Here is a 22070-nt window from a genome sequence, read left to right as displayed (position 1 = left end):
AGATGGTTGGGTATAATTTGTCAGCTGGGGCCAGCACACCAGAGGATGGTTAGATGATCAAAGGCACTAGACCAAGATGTGGCAAAATGCTATAGCACCTTCCACCTGATAAGATCTAGAAAGGCCCCAGTCACAGATCTAAAGCAGTAAGTATTACTTACAGTGCAACAAATGAATTATACCAAAGCTTTAGCAAGCACATTTAAATATGCAGCAAAATGGTAAAGCAGCAGAAGTATGGAGTTGTACCATTTGGATATATAGCAGCAGAGAATAGAGGTGGCAGAGGTGGGAAGTTGTATCATTCAGGCTGCTTGCTGGCAGTGAATGGAGTAAATACATGCAGGGTGGCTCAGTTGATTACCTGTGTGAAGAGAGAAGATGAATGTTAATTCCGTGCCATGTATAACTGCCGTTTTGCTGGATGCTTATCTTCTGTGATGCTTTGCTTATGGGATGCTTGCGTGCTGTACCCCACACTGCGTGCTTCCCCTTAGCAACTACTACATATATAGGCCACACTACAGGGTCAGGAGAGAGGGATTGTGGGAGATGGTTGGGTATAATTTGTCAGCTGGGGCCAGCACACCAGAGGATGGTTAGATGATCAAAGGCACTAGACCAAGATGTGGCAAAATGCTATAGCACCTTCCACCTGATAAGATCTAGAAAGGCCCCAGTCACAGATCTAAAGCAGTAAGTATTACTTACAGTGCAACAAATGAATTATACCAAAGCTTTAGCAAGCACATTTAAATATGCAGCAAAATGGTAAAGCAGCAGAAGTATGGAGTTGTACCATTTGGATATATAGCAGCAGAGAATAGAGGTGGCAGAGGTGGGAAGTTGTATCATTCAGGCTGCTTGCTGGCAGTGAATGGAGTAAATACATGCAGGGTGGCTCAGTTGATTACCTGTGTGAAGAGAGAAGATGAATGTTAATTCCGTGCCATGTATAACTGCCGTTTTGCTGGATGCTTATCTTCTGTGATGCTTTGCTTATGGGATGCTTGCGTGCTGTACCCCACACTGCGTGCTTCCCCTTAGCAACTACTACATATATAGGCCACACTACAGGGTCAGGAGAGAGGGATTGTGGGAGATGGTTGGGTATAATTTGTCAGCTGGGGCCAGCACACCAGGGGATGGTTAGATGATCAAAGGCACTAGACCAAGATGTGGCAAAATGCTATAGCACCTTCCACCTGATAAGATCTAGAAAGGCCCCAGTCACAGATCTAAAGCAGTAAGTATTACATACAGTGCAACAAATGAATTATACCAAAGCTTTAGCAAGCACATTTAAATATGCAGCAAAATGGTAAAGCAGCAGAAGTATGGAGTTGTACCATTTGGATATATAGCAGCAGAGAATAGAGGCGGCAGAGGTGGGAAGTTGTATCATTCAGGCTGCTTGCTGGCAGTGAATGGAGTAAATACATGCAGGGTGGCTCAGTTGATTACCTGTGTGAAGAGAGAAGATGAATGTTAATTCCGTGCCATGTATAACTGCCGTTTTGCTGGATGCTTATCTTCTGTGATGCTTTGCTTATGGGATGCTTGCGTGCTGTACCCCACACTGCGTGCTTCCCCTTAGCAACTACTACATATATAGGCCACACTACAGGGTCAGGAGAGAGGGATTGTGGGAGATGGTTGGGTATAATTTGTCAGCTGGGGCCAGCACACCAGGGGATGGTTAGATGATCAAAGGCACTAGACCAAGATGTGGCAAAATGCTATAGCACCTTCCACCTGATAAGATCTAGAAAGGCCCCAGTCACAGATCTAAAGCAGTAAGTATTACATACAGTGCAACAAATGAATTATACCAAAGCTTTAGCAAGCACATTTAAATATGCAGCAAAATGGTAAAGCAGCAGAAGTATGGAGTTGTACCATTTGGATATATAGCAGCAGAGAATAGAGGCGGCAGAGGTGGGAAGTTGTATCATTCAGGCTGCTTGCTGGCAGTGAATGGAGTAAATACATGCAGGGTGGCTCAGTTGATTACCTGTGTGAAGAGAGAAGATGAATGTTAATTCCGTGCCATGTATAACTGCCGTTTTGCTGGATGCTTATCTTCTGTGATGCTTTGCTTATGGGATGCTTGCGTGCTGTACCCCACACTGCGTGCTTCCCCTTAGCAACTACTACATATATAGGCCACACTACAGGGTCAGGAGAGAGGGATTGTGGGAGATGGTTGGGTATAATTTGTCAGCTGGGGCCAGCACACCAGGGGATGGTTAGATGATCAAAGGCACTAGACCAAGATGTGGCAAAATGCTATAGCACCTTCCACCTGATAAGATCTAGAAAGGCCCCAGTCACAGATCTAAAGCAGTAAGTATTACATACAGTGCAACAAATGAATTATACCAAAGCTTTAGCAAGCACATTTAAATATGCAGCAAAATGGTAAAGCAGCAGAAGTATGGAGTTGTACCATTTGTATATATAGCAGCAGATAATAGAGGCGGCAGAGGTGGGAAGTTGTATCATTCAGGCTGCTTGCTGGCAGTGAATGGAGTAAATACATGCAGGGTGGCTCAGTTGATTACCTGTGTGAAGAGAGAAGATGAATGTTAATTCTGTGCCATGTATAACTGCCGTTTTGCTGGATGCTTATCTTCTGTGATGCTTTGCTTATGGGATGCTTGCGTGCTGTACCCCACACTGCGTGCTTCCCCTTAGCAACTACTACATATATAGGCCACACTACAGGGTCAGGAGAGAGGGATTGTGGGAGATGGTTGGGTATAATTTGTCAGCTGGGGCCAGCACACCAGGGGATGGTTAGATGATCAAAGGCACTAGACCAAGATGTGGCAAAATGCTATAGCACCTTCCACCTGATAAGATCTAGAAAGGCCCCAGTCACAGATCTAAAGCAGTAAGTATTACATACAGTGCAACAAATGAATTATACCAAAGCTTTAGCAAGCACATTTAAATATGCAGCAAAATGGTAAAGCAGCAGAAGTATGGAGTTGTACCATTTGGATATATAGCAGCAGAGAATAGAGGCGGCAGAGGTGGGAAGTTGTATCATTCAGGCTGCTTGCTGGCAGTGAATGGAGTAAATACATGCAGGGTGGCTCAGTTGATTACCTGTGTGAAGAGAGAAGATGAATGTTAATTCCGTGCCATGTATAACTGCCGTTTTGCTGGATGCTTATCTTCTGTGATGCTTTGCTTATGGGATGCTTGCGTGCTGTACCCCACACTGCGTGCTTCCCCTTAGCAACTACTACATATATAGGCCACACTACAGGGTCAGGAGAGAGGGATTGTGGGAGATGGTTGGGTATAATTTGTCAGCTGGGGCCAGCACACCAGGGGATGGTTAGATGATCAAAGGCACTAGACCAAGATGTGGCAAAATGCTATAGCACCTTCCACCTGATAAGATCTAGAAAGGCCCCAGTCACAGATCTAAAGCAGTAAGTATTACATACAGTGCAACAAATGAATTATACCAAAGCTTTAGCAAGCACATTTAAATATGCAGCAAAATGGTAAAGCAGCAGAAGTATGGAGTTGTACCATTTGGATATATAGCAGCAGAGAATAGAGGCGGCAGAGGTGGGAAGTTGTATCATTCAGGCTGCTTGCTGGCAGTGAATGGAGTAAATACATGCAGGGTGGCTCAGTTGATTACCATTTGGATATATTACAGCAGAGAATAGAGGCAGCAGAGGTGGGAAGTTGTATCATTCAGGCTGCTTGCTGGCATAATCCATAGTCTCATTTCTCTTACAGTAAAGAATCCATAGTCTCACTGCTCTTACAGTAAAGAATCCATAGTCTCACTGCTCTTACAGTAAAGAATCCATAGTCTCACTGCTCTTACAGTAAAAAATCCACAGTCTCACTGCTCTGACAGTAAAGAATCCACAGTCTCACTGCTCTGACAGTATAGAATCCATATTCTCACTGCTCTTACAGTAAAGAATCCACAGTCTCACTGCTCTTACAGTAAAGAATACATAGTCTCACTGCTCTGACAGTAAAGAATTCATAGTCTCACTGCTCTTACAGTAAAGAATCCACAGTCTCACTGCTCTTACAGTAAAGAATCCACAGTCTCACTGCTCTTACAGTAAAGAATCCATAGTCTCACTGCTCTTACAGTAAAGAATCCATAGTCTCACTGCTCTTACAGTAAAGAAACCGTAGTCTCACTGCTCTTACTGTAAAGAATCCACAGTCTCACTGCTCTTACAGTAAAGAATCCAGTCTCACTGCTCTTAAAGTAAAGAAACTGTAGTCTCACTGCTCTTAATGTAAAGAATCCGTAGTCTCACTGCTCTTACAGTACAGAATCCATAGTGTCACTGCTCTTAAAGTAAAGAATTCATAGTCTCACTGCTCTTACAGTAAAGAATCCATAGTGTCACTGCTCTTAAAGTAAAGAATCCATAGTCTCACTGCTCTTACAGTAAAAAATCCACAGTCTCACTGCTCTTACAGTAAAGAATCCAGAGTCTCACTGCTCTTATTGTAAAGAATCCAGAGTCTCACTGCTCTTATTGTAAAGAATCTGCGTCCTCTAGACATAGAGGATACCACTGGTCAACAACACAGATCTATTAACTATTATTATACACCTTTAACTGGGGTACCAGACTGGCGTAGGGGCCGCATTTATGGCGGCTGCACCTTCTAAACCAACTTCATTCATCAAGTTTATATATTTTCTCATTTGATACGTTATGAAAAACAACATATCGTTTCATAACCTCCCACACAGATGACCAAATAATTAACTTTATAAATATATAACACTTAGATGAAACCACAGTTTGCGCAATTTGTGGGTGTGTTTACCCCAGACATTCAGATTGGGATATTTTTGAGGGCGTCCAGTAGATGAGACCCCCATCTCCCAACCCACATGTAGAATGAGCAGGTATCAGACGTCTTCCCTTGAATAACAATCTCTTCTGTTTCCTTCCAGCCGGAGCTTCTGTGCGTAAAGAGATTATCCGGAACAAGATCCGAGCGATTGGGAAGATGGCCCGCGTTTTCTCTGTGCTCAGGTGACATGTCCAGACCCAGTGCTATATACATTGGGTACGGAAAGTATTCAGACCCCTTTACATTTTTCACTCTTTGTTTCATTGCAGCCATTTGGTAAATTCAAAAAAGTTCTTTTTTTTTTCTCATTAATGTACACTCTGCACCCCATCTTGACTGAAAAAAACAGAAATGTAGAAATTTTTGCAAATTTATTAATAAAGAAAAACTGAAATATCACATGGTCATAAGTATTGAGACCCTTTGCTCAGTATTGAGTAGAGGCACCTTTTGAGCTAGTACAGCCATGAGTCTTCTTGGGAATGATGCAACAAGTTTTTCACACCTGCATATTGGGGATCCTCTGCCATTCTTCCTTGCAGATCCTCTCCAGTTCCGTCAGGTTGGATGGCGAACGTTGGTGGACAGCCATTTTCAGGTCTCTCCAGAGATGCTCAATTGGGTTTAGGTCAGGGCTCTGGCTGGGCCAGTCAAGAATGGTCACAGAGTTGTTCTGAAGCCACTCCTTTGTTATTTTAGCTGTGTGCTTAGGGTCATTGTCTTGTTGGAAGGTGAACCTTTGGCCAAGTCTGCGGTCCAGAGCACTCTGGAAGAGGTTTTCATCCAGGATATCTCTGTACTTGGCCTCATTCATGTTTCCTTCAGTTGCAACCAGTCGTCCTGTCCCTGCAGCTGAAAAACATCCCCATAGCATGATGCTGCAACCACTATGTTTCACTGTTGGGATTGTATTAGGCAGGAGATGAGCATGCCTGGTTTTCTCCACATATACCGCTTAGAATTATCACCAGAAAGTTCTATCTCCGTCTCATCAGACCAGAGAATCTTATTTCTCTATTGCTTCATTGGGGGACACAGGAAACCATGTTTAGTCAATACATGGCATGTATTGACTAAGCGTGGTTTCCTGTGTCCCCCAATGAAGGCTCAGAGAAGCAGATTTTACGATAAGCAACTAAAAATCTTGTTTTCTCATAGTCTGGGAGTCCTTCATGAGTTTTTTAGCAAACTTATGCAGGCTTTCATATGTCTGGCACTGAGGAGAGGCTTCCGTCGGGTCACTCTGCCATAAAGGCTTGACTGGTGGAGGGCTGCAGTGATAGTTGACTTTGTGGAACTTTCTCCCATCTCCCTACTGCATCGGTGGAGCTCAGCCACAGTGATCTTGGGGTTCATCTTTACCTCTCTCAACAAGGCTCTTCTCCCACGATTGCTCATTTTGGCTGGACGGCCAGGTCTAGGAAGACTTCTGATGGTACCAAACTTCTTCCATTTAAGGATTATGGAGGTCACGGTGCTCTTAGGAACCTTGAGTACTGCAGAAATTCTTTTGTAACCTTGGCCAGATCTGTGCCTTGCCACAATCCTGTCTCTGAGCTCCTTGGCCAGTGCCTTTGACCTCATGATTCTCATTTGGTCTGACATGCACTATGAGCTGTGAGGTCTTATATAGACAGGTCTGTGCCTTTACAAATCAAGTCCTATCAGTTTAATTAAACACAGCTGGACTCCAATGAAGGAGTAGAACCATCTGAAGGAGGAGCACAAGGAAATGGACAGCATGTGACTTAAATATGAGTGTCTGAGCAATGGGTCTGAATACTTATGACCATGTGATATTTCAGTTTTTCTTATTTAATAAATTTGCAAAAATGTCTACATTTTTGTTTTTTACCATCAAGATGGGGTGCAGAGTGTACATTACTGAGAAAAAAAATGAACTTTACCAAATGGCTGCAATGAAAGAAAAAGTGAAAAATTTAAAGGGGTCTGAATACTTTCCGTACCCAATGTACATACTCATCAGGGACAGCTCTGCGATGGGAACGTAACGAGCTTGGGAACATTGAGAGCGATGAAGAAGAAAAACTGTACCTTAACCAGCTCCCATGACATGAAGAATTAATGGCAGTGGCGCAGAAGATGGCGGGAGGATAGGATGGGGAGTTTGTGCTTTTTATTATCAGTTTAGTCCTCTTATCTAACCTGTGATATTTCATCCTCAGGGAGGAAAGTGAGAGCGTGCTGACGCTGAAGGGCCTGACGCCCACCGGAACGCTGCCCCAGGGGGTACTGTCAGGAGGGAGACAGACTCTGCAGAGCGGTAACTTACTCCTCATTGTTTTCCTTTGTATTATTCTCAAACACGCACATAAAATGCATTGACCCTAAATTCAGGAGCCATGTAATCCAGAATACAGTCATATGTATGAAACTAAACTCAGAAAATGAACATCTCGCACAAACAAAAGAATTAAAGGGGTTATTCCACACCATTTTCTTTTTTTAGTAACAGGCAAGTAGAAACTACATACCTGCCTGTTGTGCTCGGTGCTGATCTCTGCCAGCACACAGTGTCACAGACCGATCCTGCCCGCGATTCAGCGGTTTTCACTGACATCACATTGACAGACCAGCGGCTTCTCTTCTGCTCTGTTCTCTTGGGTGTGACTGGCGATGTCCTGCTGATTGACAGCCAGCTCCCCACTGCCCATCTGCAGGAAGCTGTTTGTCAAAGAGCATGATGTCAACCGTCACGCGCTGTTGACAGAGCGGAAGAGGAAGAGATGCTCTGTTGACCCGGAAGAAACCTTGGGCCGGTTCGCAGATTATTATTATTATTTATTTATATAGCACCATTGGTTACATACAAATTACAGATATCACTTACAGTAAACAAACTTACAATGACAGACTGATATAGAGGGGAGAGAGGACCCTGCCCTTGTGGCTTACATGCTGCAGGATGGTGGGGAAGGAGACAGTAGGTTGGTGGGTTGCAGCAGGTCCAGTGTTGGTTGAGGTGATATCTCCGGTAATGGTGAGGAGGCAGTGGGGTCATTGCAGGCTGTAGGCTTTCTTGAAGAGGTGGGTTTTCAGGTTCCATCTGAAGGATCCGAATGTGGTTGATCGTCGGACATGTTGGGGCAAAGAATTCCAGAGAATGGGGAATATTCGGGAGAAGTATTGGAGGCGGTTGGGTGAGGAGCGAATAAGTGTGGAGGAGAGAAGGAGGTCTTGAGAGGACCTGAGATTACGTGAGGGAAAGTATCGGGAGATTAGTACAGACACATATGGAGGAGACAGGTTATAGATGGCCTTGTAGGTCAGTATTAGTAATTTGAACTGGATACGCTGAGGGAATGGGAGCCAGTGAAGAGATTTGCAGAGGGGAGAAGCGGAGGAGTAGCGAGGAGAGAGATAAATTAGTCGGGCAGCAGAGTTAAGGATGGACTGGAGAGGTGCGAGGGTGTTAGCAGGGAGGCCACAGAAAAGGATGTTGCAGTAGTCGAGGTGGGAGATGATGAGGGCGTGCACAAGCATATTAGTAGATTGGAAAGGACGGATTATGGAAATGTTTTTGAGCTGGAGGCGGCAGGAGGTGGAGAGAGCTTGGATGTGTGGCTTGAAGGACAGGGCAGAGTCAAGGGTTACTGCGAGGCAGTGCAGATGAATAATAGTTGTAGAGAGAAACTATCCAGCTCCCACAGAAAAATATTTTTTCTATAAAAAACATTATTTTATTGATTTGCTCTTAATATAAAGGGTAAAAAACATGAAACACTTGTCCTACGCATTTCGAGCGCTGATCAGTCTGAATCATAGCCTATACCCCTTTAATGCTACTCAGATATCTGCACAATTTTAATTGTATGAACCAATCTAGAGAATCTCATTATCAGCAGTTTCCTAATTTATTATTATCTCGTTTTTTTCTTAATCTGGGGCAGTATTAAGCCTGCAGCGCCCCATATTCCCTGCGGACACCCTGCAGGCACTGACGTCATGTAGCGGCCTTTGCTTAGCGAACGGTCTGATCGCTAACGTCCTTTCTATGTGCACATGTAGTTTGTTTTACTCCTTTACCTCACCATCATTACCTTCCTATATAAAGACCCTGCTTTAATGGTCGCCCTGTATGTAAGCAGTGAACGCCTTGTCTGACGTTGCGGCCATAGAGATGGCAGCTCAGTGACGCATTGCTGCACATAGTATCTGGGTCCGAGGTTGTGAATATTACATGAACAGCCCCAGGGAAGAGAGTAAGGAATTGTCAGCGTGTTCCCCAGACCATGTGCATATGATCGCTAGTTAGATGTGACCCAGATATATATCTGATGCCTCGTCTTTCTTTCTCTCATACAGCTACAGAAGAAGCAGTGGAGGCTCAAGAAGGTAAAGTATAAGCTGCCTGGAGCTGCAGTTAATGAAAGTGACAGTAGAGGGTGCTAGGCTGATAGGAAATAACCGCACAGACACGCTGGATGGTTTGTCCATCAGGCTATGTGCACATCACGACTTTTTCAGGCTCCGTAACCCACCTAAAAAAACCTCTAAATAAATACTAAAAATAATGGACATAAACACTGCAGTTTAAAACTGGCTTGCTGCTTATGTGTTTAGGGTTTTGAGCTTCTTTTAACCATCTGTCAGGAAGCTGCTCACTAGGTTATTCAATACAAGCAAAACTAAAACCGGTGGTCGAAAAACGACCGAAAAGATATAAAGGACTCTTCAGGACAAAAGACACCGGCGTGTCCTGAGGCTTCTTCCTCCTGAAAAACTCGCCAGGTTCACACGCATCTTAAAGACATGATTTGCACCTACCTTTAGGCCTAAAAGTAAGCCACATTTTCATAAAGGTAGGTGCGCAAAAATGCATTAAGAGTTAAAGGGAACCTGTCAGTAATGTTACCCCTACGCAAGCATATGTATTGTGGGATAGAGCAGTGTAAAAGATACCTATTATTACGCCATTGTGTCAAAATTCGGCTTTTATTGATGCGCAAATGAGGCTCTCCAACGCACTGGTGGCTCCGCTCTGCTTCCCCCATCTTTGTGTCTCAACTGACAGAGGAGACGCAGGAACCACAAAAGCGTCTGTTTCCACTGACAATCAGGAAGTAGGGGTCAGCATCGGTGCGGAAAAGCGAAAAGGAGTCGTAGATTGCTTGTGCACTTATGACTCTAATTTTCTTATCAATAAAAACTGAATTTTGGCGTGATGGCGCCATAATATGTATCTTTCATAATATTTTACACTACCCTAACTTGCGTGACCTCTTCTTGTGCAGGGTTAGTGTTTCTGGCAGGTTCCCTTTATTTTTCCAATATCTAATTTAGTATTCACACCTTTCACGAGCGGGTGATGAAAGCACCTACAACAAACTCTGGCTGTAGAGTCTTTTTAATAGTTTTATTTTCGCACAGCCGCCATAAGATACTTTGACCCCAGGAAGGGATCATTAATTTCCAGGTTTGTACTAATAGTACTTTGACACCAGGCCCCAGTGGGACCTTTCCACTTCTCCAGGGCTGAATGATCAGGGTACCCCCCCATTGACCAGATGGAAAGTGGGATCTCTGACTGCAGTGACCAAATGGTTAAATGGCAGGTATCAGTGGGGTTACCCTTATGTGCAGGCTGTCAGACAGACGAGCACCCGCAACAGTGCCATTTTTCAAAAGTTGTCCAAACGTGGAAAAATATGCAGAAAAAATATAAAACCTCAGCAGTTTTTCTTCTTTTATTTCCGCACAGCAGTTCGGGGCTTCTCTCCCCAGCACAAGATCCGCAGCTTTGAAGAAGCCAGGGGTCTAGATCGAATCAACGAGCGCATGCCACCTCGTCGTCCCACCACTCCCCAAGACATCAATCTGAACTCAGCCGACAAGAACAGCAACAGGAGCCAGCAGTGACACTGCCGCCAGCGACACACACACACGGTGTCATCCACCACCAACACACGCTCGAGGGCAGGACTCTCAAACCAGGCCAACATATAAATCCACGTACACACCGAGGTACACATACATGACAGCCATGCTGCTCCCTACATAGCCAGCCGTCCCTTCATCATGTATACGAGTATTAGCCGCTCATCCTCCAGGTATGTATAAGAATATGGGCTCCGTACAGAACACTCCTGATACATACACTCATAAATCCAGACTGATCCGCGGACACACAGGACCCAGGGACTGATCTACACGCCAACACACACTTTGTGAGCACACCACACACACCGAGCTGGTCTGTCCTCCAGTTTGTATCCTCTTTGTAAATGTTATTTGCGTTCTATATATATATATTTATACATGTGTAATATAAATACCGTTTTTTAATGTAGGGTCCATCTAGCGGCAGCGGCTGCAGAATTGTACCATATTACCAGGGCCAGTTTGCAGCGCCCCCTCCTGCAGAGCCACCTGCATTGCACCCAGGTATAGATGTTGTATAAGGCGGGCACACTGCTTTATTGATCAGGTGCTAATCACGGATTCTCGATTGCTCCGAGAATTGGCCGATGAGATCCTTTGACGTGGTGTAAGGACATCACCAAATACTCGGATAAACGCAGAGCCTGATTCTGCCAATGATGTGTAATAGCCCAGCAGCGTCCTCAGAGTTTGCAGAGCATAGCATGGCATGTCCAAGACATCAAATGCATGATCACTGCACACATGGCCGTCCTCCATTAAGTGATGGGAACTACTATGGGGTACACTCAGACATTGCACTGAACACGTGAGAACAAACCGCTCTCCTCTGGGTGACTGATTGCACTGCCGCGGGTGGCTCTGCACACACAGACTGCGCTGCGGCGGTCTCTCTGTAGTGCATCGCTGCTCTCTCAAGCACTAATAATCATATACGAGAGAGATCACATATTTCCAGGCTTTATTTTTGAGGGGTCATGCTGCCCCCCTAAACACTCCTAATCACATGTCCATCTCCGCACCCCACCAGGGCACGTCCATTATATTAAGGGAGTGCATTTAGGGCTATCTACATAGAAAAACCTTTGTACCACAAGGGCTTGAGGTGACACAAAGTTGTATCTTTAGTGTGGCACTCAGATTCTGGGCTCCCTATTGACCAGGGACCCAAACTGCCATTGCAATAAGGCACTCAGGAGTTGGCTTACCTTCAGACAATCTCATCCTCAGCACATCTCCTGCAGGGTCTTTAGAGCACCGTGGAAAAGCCGCCTTAGGGCCGCAGTGTCCTCCGGTGCCTCTAGCGATGAATAGCACAAGAATTAACTCTTTCACTGCTCCCATCTTTGCGTTTCATTTCGATAGCCCACATGGAGGGAGTCGGGAGACATGCTCGTTTCTCTATGCCCACACTTGATTCTTTCTTCTCTTCTTTAAGTCTATGATTTGCTGAGTTGTCTTGTATTACAAAGGAGGAAATGTTTTTAACAAAGTAAATGATTTTTTGATTCCACGAAAGATTGGGAGAAAAAAATGTTCAGATTAAACTACAAAATAGTTAAATCGAAGCGTGGCTTGTATTTCATTCCAACCAGAGGTGATGTGATGTCCGAGATGTCAGTGTATGTCATCAGACATGACTGTGCCCTTAAACATCGGGTGTGAGTGCGATCTCTGGCATCAGATGTGTATATGTGCCCTGTATGGCATCTAGTGTGAGTGGTGTGCCCCGTATGGCATCTGGTATGAGTGGTGTGCCCCGTATGGCATCTGGTATGAGTGGTGTGCCCCGTATGGCATCTGGTATGAGTGGTGTGCCCCGTATGGCATCTGGTATGAGTGGTGTGCCCCGTATGGCATCTGGTATGAGTGGTGTGCCCCGTATGGCATCTGGTATGAGTGGTGTGCCCCGTATGGCATCTGGTATGAGTGGTGTGCCCTGCCCCGTCTGTCATCCGGGTGTGAGTGGCGTGCCCCATATGGCATCTGGGTGTGAGTGGCGTGCCCCATATGGCATCGGGTGCGAGTGCTGTGCCTTCTATGGCATCGGGTGTGAGTGGTGTGCCCCTATGGCATCTGGTGTGATTGGTGTGCCCCGTATGGCATCTGGTGCGAGTGGTGTGCCCCGTATGGCATCGGCTGCGAGTGGTGTGCCCCGTATGGCATCGGCTGCGAGTGGTGTGCCCCGTATGGCATCGGCTGCGAGTGGTGTGCCCCGTATGGCATCGGCTGCGAGTGGTGTGCCCCGTATGGCATTGGGTGTGAGTGGTGTGCTCGTATGGCATCGAGTGTGAGTGGTGTGCCTTGTATGGCATCTAGTATGAGTAGTGTGCTCCTATGGCATCGAGTGTGAGTGCTGTGCCTTGTATGGCATTGGGTGTGAGTGGTGTGCCCCGTATGGCATTGGGTGTGAGTAGTGTGCTCGTATGGCATCGAGTGTGAGTGGTGTGCCTAGTATGGCATCAGGTGTGAGTGGTGTGCCCCGTATGGCATCAGGTGTGAGTGGTGTGCCCCGTATGGCATCAGGTGTGAGTGGTGTGCCCCGTATGGCATCAGGTGTGAGTGGTGTGCCCCGTATGGCATCAGGTGTGAGTGGTGTGCCCGTATGGCATCTAGTGTGAGTAGTGTGCCCTGTATGGCATCTAGTGTGAGTGGTGTGCCCCGTATGGCATCTAGTGAGTGGTGTGCCCCGTATGGCATCTAGTGTGAGTAGTGTGCTCGTATGGCATCGAGTGTGAGTAGTGTGCCTTGTATGGCATCTAGTATGAGTAGTGTGCTCGTATGGCATCGAGTGTGAGTGGTGTGCCTTGTATGGCATCTAGTATGAGTAGTGTGCTCGTATGGCATCGAGTCTGAGTGGTGTGCCTCATATGGCATCAGACGTGTATTTGCTCGGTATGGCATCGGGCGTGAGAGTATGTTTTATGTTGTCAGACATGAGCGTGCCCTGAAAGGCCAGCGTCTATTATTCTATCACACATTGAGCTTTTTACCAACAATGTTGACGTTGCAGCCTTGAGAACGGTCAGGAAGGCCGGTGTGACGAGACCGAGCGGTGTTTGGGGCTGCTACGTTACAGGTCCTAGTAGCTTCTACTCCGGGGATCCACCTATAGCAATAGAATAATAGGATCACCATCATATGCCAATTTAACTCTGCATGTGCTGCAGTCGGAACTGATTCACAGTCCAATAATCCAGAGTATTTGATAATCCAGCTCCTCTCAGGTCTGTCTGATCCTGCACAGGTTCTATACGTTTCCTTATCTGTGATCTCTGTGCGTGCAGCGCTGCAGGATTACTGCCTCGCTGCCATATGACCTTTGTATAGTTTTATGGCGTTTTATAGCTAAATATTAACTCTTCAAAATCATTTCCTAGAAAAACATAAGTTCCCTTGTTGCCCCTAACAACGCTATTTTGGCATATGAGATCCTACGGAGGGTGATTTATTAAAAAATAAATAATAATAAAAGTTCTTCATAGCAACTAATCAGAAAACTGCATCGTTTGGAAAGAGCTTCCGAAAAGCGAGAGCAGTTATCTGATTGGTTGTCGGGGAACACTGCTCTACTTTTCCCTTTTGTTACATTTCCACCATTGTCCTTCAATTTTCCTATCTGTGATGCGTAAAACGTCACCGGCCGCCCACGAAAGTATGCAAGGATGACCACACACAATGGACCCTCTATGCTCACGGGATGCGTAGGGCAGCGGCGGAAGGTTAATGTATGGCCCAAGTGCTGGAGGGTGTGAAGAGTTATTCAACGCTGTGCAGATATAGCTGGCGGTCACACACGGCAAGAGCTTATCCGAGAAAATAACACGCTCTCGGGTCGTCCGGTGTAAAATGAAAAATTGCACGACTTTCTCATATACTTTGTTATTCCTTTCTTTACCCGTCTTTAAGATCTCTGCTTGCTGACAGTCAATGGTGAAAGTTATTAAAGCCGGGGTGAAATTTCCACCCTTTGTAAGGTAACACATCGCAAAGTGTAGGATTTTTGCTGTGGAATTTTCACAAAAAAAAAAAAGGTAAGCAGTCTGTGAATGAGAAAATCCAAACTAACAGATTGCCAAGGAAAGCGACTGGTCGTAATGTTTCTGGATTAAAAATTGGGCTTGTGTTTACCGCTCCTATGGAAACTTAAGTGTTTCCAGGACAAATATTTCTATCGCTTCCTTCCACAGATCAGATTCTGATAGATGCGGAGTAGATGGGGACACGAAACCAGGAATAATTAGCCCGAGGTGTTACTGTATAGAGGGGTCACTGACGAGAACTTCAGGAGTGTCATATAAGCCCCACTACCAAAATTATGCAAGTGTATCTGCTCAATGGTGAAGGGTACTACTTGTACACTCACCATCCTGCTGTCCCTGATGGTCGGGAAGGGGGGTATTTATGGTTAGTCCTTTGCATAATATTCAGACTCATGTCCCTCGTAGCCAGTGAAGCATTGAGAGGCTTGCTCCTGGTGGTCAGTGAAATGCTGAGAGTCCTGCTCCTGGTGGACAGTGAAGCATTGAGAGGCTTGCTCCTGGTGGTCAGTGAAATATTGAGAGGCTTGCTCCTGGTGGTCAGTGAAATATTGAGAGGCCTGCTCCTGGTGGTCAGTGAAGCATTGAGAGTCCTGCTTCTGGTGGTCAGTGAAGCATTGAGAGTCCTGCTTCTGGTGGTCAGTGGAGCATTCAGAGTCCTGCTCCTGGTGGTCAGTGAAATATTGAGAGGCCTGCTCCTGTTGGTCAGTGAAGCACTGAGAGTCCTGCTCCTGGTGGTCAGTGGAGCATTGAGAATCCTGCTCCTGGTGGTCAGTGGAGCATTGAGAATCCTGCTCCTGGTGGTCAGTGGAGCATTGAGAGTCCTGCTCCTGGTGGTCAGTGAAATATTGAGAGGCCTGATCCTGGTGGTCAATGAAGCACTGAGAGTCCTGCTCCTGGTGGTCAGTGGAGAATTGAGAGGCCTGCTCCTGGTGGTTAGTGAAGCATTGAGAGGCCTGCTCCTGGTGGTCAGTGGAGCATTGAGAGTCCTGCTTCTGGTGGACAGTGGAGCATTGAGAGTCCTGCTCCTGGTGGTCAGTGAAATATTGAGAGGCCTGCTCCTGGTGGTCAGTGGAGCATTGAGAGGCCTGCTCCTGGTGGTCAGTGAAGCATTGAGAGTCCTGTTCCTGGTGGTCAGTGAAGCATTGAGAGTCCTGCTTCTGGTGGACAGTGGAGAATTGAGAGTCCTGCTCCTGGTGGTCAGTGAAATATTGAGAGACCTGCTCCTGGTGGTCAGTGAAGCATTGAGAGTCCTGCTCCTGGTGGTCAGTGAAGCACTGAGAGGCCTGCTCCTGGTGGTCAGTGAAGCTCTGAGAGGCCTGCTCCTGGTGGTCAGTGAAGCATTGAGAGTCCTGCTCCTGGTGGTCAGTGAAGCATTGAGTGGCCTGCTCCTGGTGGTCAGTGAAGCATTGAGAGGCCTGCTCCTGGTGGTCAGTGAAGCACTGAGTGGCCTGCTCCTGGTGGTCAGTGAAGCACTGAGAGGCCTGCTCCTGGTGGTCAGTGAAGCACTGAGAGGCCTGCTCCTGGTGGTCAGTGAAGCACTGAGAGGCCTGCTCCTGGTGGTCAGTGAAGCATTGAGAGTCCTGGTGGTCAGTGAAGCATTGAGAGTCCTCCTGGTGGTCAGTGAAGCATTGAGAGGCCTGCTCCTGGTGGTCAGTGAAATATTGAGAGGCCTGCTCCTGGTGGTCAGTGGAGCATTGAGAGGCCTGCTCCTGGTGGTCAGTGAAGCATTGAGAGTCCTGTTCCTGGTGGTCAGTGAAGCATTGAGAGTCCTGCTTCTGGTGGATAGTGGAGAATTGAGAGTCCTGCTCCTGGTGGTCAGTGAAATATTGAGAGACCTGCTCCTGGTGGTCAGTGAAGCATTGAGATTCCTGCTCCTGGTGGTCAGTGAAGCACTGAGAGGCCTGCTCCTGGTGGTCAGTGAAGCACTGAGAGGCCTGCTCCTGGTGGTCAGTGAAGCATTGAGAGTCCTGCTCCTGTTGGTCAGTGAAGCATTGAGTGGCCTGCTCCTGGTGGTCAGTGAAGCATTGAGAGGCCTGCTCCTGGTGGTCAGTGAAGCACTGAGTGGCCTGCTCCTGGTGGTCAGTGAAGCACTGAGAGTCCTGCTCCTGGTGGTCAGTGAAGCACTGAGAGGCCTGCTCCTGGTGGTCAGTGAAGCACTGAGAGGCCTGCTCCTGGTGGTCAGTGAAGCACTGAGAGGCCTGCTCCTGGTGGTCAGTGAAGCACTGAGAGGCCTGCTCCTGGTGGTCAGTGAAGCACTGAGAGGCCTGCTCCTGGTGGTCAGTGAAGCACTGAGAGGCCTGCTCCTGGTGGTCAGTGAAGCACTGAGAGGCCTGCTCCTGGTGGTCAGTGAAGCACTGAGAGGCCTGCTCCTGGTGGTCAGTGAAGCACTGAGAGTCCTCCTGGTGGTCAGTGAAGCATTGAGAGTCCTCCTGGTGGTCAGTGAAGCATTGAGAGGCCTGCTCCTGGTGGTCAGTGAAGCACTGAGAGGCCTGCTCCTGGTGGTCAGTGAAGCACTGAGAGGCCTGTTCCTGGTGGTCAGTGAAGCATTGAGAGTCCTGGTGGTCAGTGAAGCATTGAGAGTCCTCCTGGTGGTCAGTGAAGCATTGAGAGGCCTGCTCCTGGTGGTCAGTGAAATATTGAGAGGCCTGCTCCTGGTGGTCAGTGGAGCATTGAGAGGCCTGCTCCTGGTGGTCAGTGAAGCATTGAGAGTCCTGTTCCTGGTGGTCAGTGAAGCATTGAGAGTCCTGCTTCTGGTGGATAGTGGAGAATTGAGAGTCCTGCTCCTGGTGGTCAGTGAAATATTGAGAGACCTGCTCCTGGTGGTCAGTGAAGCATTGAGATTCCTGCTCCTGGTGGTCAGTGAAGCACTGAGAGGCCTGCTCCTGGTGGTCAGTGAAGCACTGAGAGGCCTGCTCCTGGTGGTCAGTGAAGCATTGAGAGTCCTGCTCCTGTTGGTCAGTGAAGCATTGAGTGGCCTGCTCCTGGTGGTCAGTGAAGCATTGAGAGGCCTGCTCCTGGTGGTCAGTGAAGCACTGAGTGGCCTGCTCCTGGTGGTCAGTGAAGCACTGAGAGTCCTGCTCCTGGTGGTCAGTGAAGCACTGAGAGTCCTGCTCCTGGTGGTCAGTGAAGCACTGAGAGTCCTGCTCCTGGTGGTCAGTGAAGCACTGAGAGGCCTGCTCCTGGTGGTCAGTGAAGCACTGAGAGGCCTGCTCCTGGTGGTCAGTGAAGCACTGAGAGGCCTGCTCCTGGTGGTCAGTGAAGCACTGAGAGGCCTGCTCCTGGTGGTCAGTGAAGCACTGAGAGGCCTGCTCCTGGTGGTCAGTGAAGCATTGAGAGTCCTCCTGGTGGTCAGTGAAGCATTGAGAGTCCTCCTGGTGGTCAGTGAAGCATTGAGAGGCCTGCTCCTGGTGGTCAGTGAAGCAATGAGAGTCCTGCTCCTGGTGGTCAGTGAAGCAATGAGAGTCCTGCTCCTGGTGGTCAGTGAAGTACTGAGCGGCCTGCTCCTGGTGGTCAGTGAAGCACTGAGCGGCCTGCTCCTGGTGGTCAGTGAAGCACTGAGCGGCCTGCTCCTGGTGGTCAGTGAAGCACTGAGAGTCCTGCTCCTGGTGGTCAGTGAAGCACTGAGCGGCCTGCTCCTGGTGGTCAGTGAAGCACTGAGCGGCCTGCTCCTGGTGGTCAGTGAAGCACTGAGCGGCCTGCTCCTGGTGGTCAGTGAAGCATTGAGAGTCCTGGTGGTCAGTGAAGCATTGAGAGTCCTGGTGGTCAGTGAAGCATTGAGAGGCCTGCTCCTGGTGGTCAGTGAAGCAATGAGAGTCCTGCTCCTGGTGGTCAGTGAAGCACTGAGCGGCCTGCTCCTGGTGGTCAGTGAAGTACTGAGCGGCCTGCTCCTGGTGGTCAGTGAAGCACTGAGCGGCCTGCTCCTGGTGGTCAGTGAAGCAATGAGAGTCCTGCTCCTGGTGGTCAGTGAAGCACTGAGCGGCCTGCTCCTGGTGGTCAGTGAAGCATTGAGAGTCCTGGTGGTCAGTGAAGCATTGAGAGGCCTTCTCCTGGTGGTCAGTGAAGCATTGAGAGGCCTGCTCCTGGTGGTCAGTGAAGCATTGAGAGGCCTGCTCCTGGTGGTCAGTGAAGCATTGAGAGGCCTGCTCCTGGTGGTCAGTGAAGCACTGAGAGGCCTGCTCCTGGTGGTCAGTGAAGCTCTGAGAGGCCTGCTCCTGGTGGTCAGTGAAGCATTGAGAGTCCTGCTCCTGTTGGTCAGTGAAGCATTGAGTGGCCTGCTCCTGGTGGTCAGTGAAGCATTGAGAGGCCTGCTCCTGGTGGTCAGTGAAGCACTGAGTGGCCTGCTCCTGGTGGTCAGTGAAGCACTGAGTGGCCTGCTCCTGGTGGTCAGTGAAGCACTGAGAGGCCTGCTCCTGGTGGTCAGTGAAGCACTGAGAGGCCTGCTCCTGGTGGTCAGTGAAGCACTGAGAGGCCTGCTCCTGGTGGTCAGTGAAGCACTGAGAGGCCTGCTCCTGGTGGTCAGTGAAGCATTGAGAGTCCTGGTGGTCAGTGAAGCATTGAGAGTCCTCCTGGTAGTCAGTGAAGCATTGAGAGGCCTGCTCCTGGTGGTCAGTGAAATATTGAGAGGCCTGCTCCTGGTGGTCAGTGGAGCATTGAGAGGCCTGCTCCTGGTGGTCAGTGAAGCATTGAGAGTCCTGTTCCTGGTGGTCAGTGAAGCATTGAGAGTCCTGCTTCTGGTGGACAGTGGAGAATTGAGAGTCCTGCTCCTGGTGGTCAGTGAAATATTGAGAGACCTGCTCCTGGTGGTCAGTGAAGCATTGAGAGTCCTGCTCCTGGTGGTCAGTGAAGCACTGAGAGGCCTGCTCCTGGTGGTCAGTGAAGCTCTGAGAGGCCTGCTCCTGGTGGTCAGTGAAGCATTGAGAGTCCTGCTCCTGGTGGTCAGTGAAGCATTGAGTGGCCTGCTCCTGGTGGTCAGTGAAGCATTGAGAGGCCTGCTCCTGGTGGTCAGTGAAGCACTGAGTGGCCTGCTCCTGGTGGTCAGTGAAGCACTGAGAGGCCTGCTCCTGGTGGTCAGTGAAGCACTGAGAGGCCTGCTCCTGGTGGTGAGTGAAGCATTGAGAGGCCTGCTCCTGGTGGTCAGTGAAGCACTGAGAGGCCTGCTCCTGGTGGTCAGTGAAGCACTGAGAGGCCTGCTCCTGGTGGTCAGTGAAGCACTGAGAGGCCTGCTCCTGGTGGTCAGTGAAGCACTGAGAGGCCTGCTCCCGGTGGTCAGTGAAGCACTGAGAGGCCTGCTCCTGGTGGTCAGTGAAGCATTGAGAGTCCTGGTGGTCAGTGAAGCATTGAGAGTCCTCCTGGTGGTCAGTGAAGCATTGAGAGGCCTGCTCCTGGTGGTCAGTGAAATATTGAGAGGCCTGCTCCTGGTGGTCAGTGAAGCATTGAGAGTCCTGTTCCTGGTGGTCAGTGAAGCATTGAGAGTCCTGCTTCTGGTGGATAGTGGAGAATTGAGAGTCCTGCTCCTGGTGGTCAGTGAAATATTGAGAGACCTGCTCCTGGTGGTCAGTGAAGCATTGAGATTCCTGCTCCTGGTGGTCAGTGAAGCACTGAGAGGCCTGCTCCTGGTGGTCAGTGAAGCATTGAGAGGCCTGCTCCTGGTGGTCAGTGAAGCATTGAGAGTCCTGGTGGTCAGTGAAGCATTGAGAGGCCTGCTCCTGGTGGTCAGTGAAGCAATGAGAGGCCTGCTCCTGGTGGTCAGTGGAGCATTGAGAGGCCTGCTCCTGGTGGTCAGTGAAGCATTGAGAGGCCTGCTCCTGGTGGTCAGTGAAGCATTGAGAGGCCTGCTCCTGGTGGTCAGTGAAGCATTGAGAGTCCTGGTGGTCAGTGAAGCATTGAGAGGCCTGCTCCTGGTGGTCAGTGAAGCAATGAGAGGCCTGCTCCTGGTGGTCAGTGGAGCATTGAGAGGCCTGCTCCTGGTGGTCAGTGAAGCATTGAGAGTCCTGTTCCTGGTGGTCAGTGAAGCATTGAGAGTCCTGCTTCTGGTGGATAGTGGAGAATTGAGAGTCCTGCTCCTGGTGGTCAGTGAAATATTGAGAGACCTGCTCCTGGTGGTCAGTGAAGCATTGAGAGTCCTGCTCCTGGTGGTCAGTGAAGCACTGAGAGGCCTGCTCCTGGTGGTCAGTGAAGCTCTGAGAGGCCTGCTCCTGGTGGTCAGTGAAGCATTGAGAGTCCTGCTCCTGTTGGTCAGTGAAGCATTGAGTGGCCTGCTCCTGGTGGTCAGTGAAGCATTGAGAGGCCTGCTCCTGGTGGTCAGTGAAGCACTGAGTGGCCTGCTCCTGGTGGTCAGTGAAGCACTGAGAGGCCTGCTCCTGGTGGTCAGTGAAGCACTGAGAGGCCTGCTCCTGGTGGTCAGTGAAGCACTGAGAGGCCTGCTCCTGGTGGTCAGTGAAGCACTGAGAGGCCTGCTCCTGGTGGTCAGTGAAGCACTGAGAGGCCTGCTCCTGGTGGTCAGTGAAGCACTGAGAGGCCTGCTCCTGGTGGTCAGTGAAGCACTGAGAGGCCTGCTCCTGGTGGTCAGTGAAGCATTGAGAGTCCTGGTGGTCAGTGAAGCATTGAGAGTCCTCCTGGTGGTCAGTGAAGCATTGAGAGGCCTGCTCCTGGTGGTCAGTGAAGCAATGAGAGTCCTGCTCCTGGTGGTCAGTGAAGCACTGAGCGGCCTGCTCCTGGTGGTCAGTGAAGTACTGAGCGGCCTGCTCCTGGTGGTCAGTGAAGTACTGAGCGGCCTGCTCCTGGTGGTCAGTGAAGCACTGAGCGGCCTGCTCCTGGTGGTCAGTGAAGCACTGAGCGGCCTGCTCCTGGTGGTCAGTGAAGCACTGAGCGGCCTGCTCCTGGTGGTCAGTGAAGCATTGAGAGTCCTGGTGGTCAGTGAAGCATTGAGAGTCCTGGTGGTCAGTGAAGCATTGAGAGGCCTGCTCCTGGTGGTCAGTGAAGCAATGAGAGTCCTGCTCCTGGTGGTCAGTGAAGCACTGAGCGGCCTGCTCCTGGTGGTCAGTGAAGTACTGAGCGGCCTGCTCCTGGTGGTCAGTGAAGCACTGAGCGGCCTGCTCCTGGTGGTCAGTGAAGCAATGAGAGTCCTGCTCCTGGTGGTCAGTGAAGCACTGAGCGGCCTGCTCCTGGTGGTCAGTGAAGCATTGAGAGTCCTGGTGGTCAGTGAAGCATTGAGAGTCCTGCTCCTGGTGGTCAGTGAAGCATTGAGAGGCCTGCTCCTGGTGG

General features: G+C 49.0%; 1 protein-coding gene across 2 annotated transcripts in view; it reads left to right on the top strand.

Annotated features, from left to right (window-relative positions):
- PPP3CC (protein phosphatase 3 catalytic subunit gamma) overlaps positions 1 to 12327 on the top strand; it is an 86941-nt gene extending 74614 nt beyond the window's left edge. The window contains exons 11-14 of one of the 2 annotated variants that reach the window (XM_073588922.1): positions 4964 to 5045; positions 7050 to 7147; positions 9190 to 9219; positions 10589 to 12327. In XM_073588922.1, coding sequence (XP_073445023.1) covers positions 4964 to 5045; positions 7050 to 7147; positions 9190 to 9219; positions 10589 to 10743 — 365 coding nt within the window. In that variant the 3' untranslated portion in view covers positions 10744 to 12327. Of the gene's footprint in view, positions 1 to 4963; positions 5046 to 7049; positions 7148 to 9189; positions 9220 to 10585 lie in introns of both variants that reach the window. The other variant, XM_073588921.1, reaches the window with a different exon arrangement.
- Positions 12328 to 22070: the final 9743 nt, after the last annotated feature.

Source organism: Dendrobates tinctorius, unplaced genomic scaffold, assembly GCF_039654945.1.
Source record: "Dendrobates tinctorius isolate UK_male_01 unplaced genomic scaffold, ASM3965494v1 ptg000104l, whole genome shotgun sequence".
Lineage (NCBI taxonomy): Eukaryota > Metazoa > Chordata > Amphibia > Anura > Dendrobatidae > Dendrobates > Dendrobates tinctorius.
This window is presented reverse-complemented; position numbering and strand designations above follow the sequence as displayed.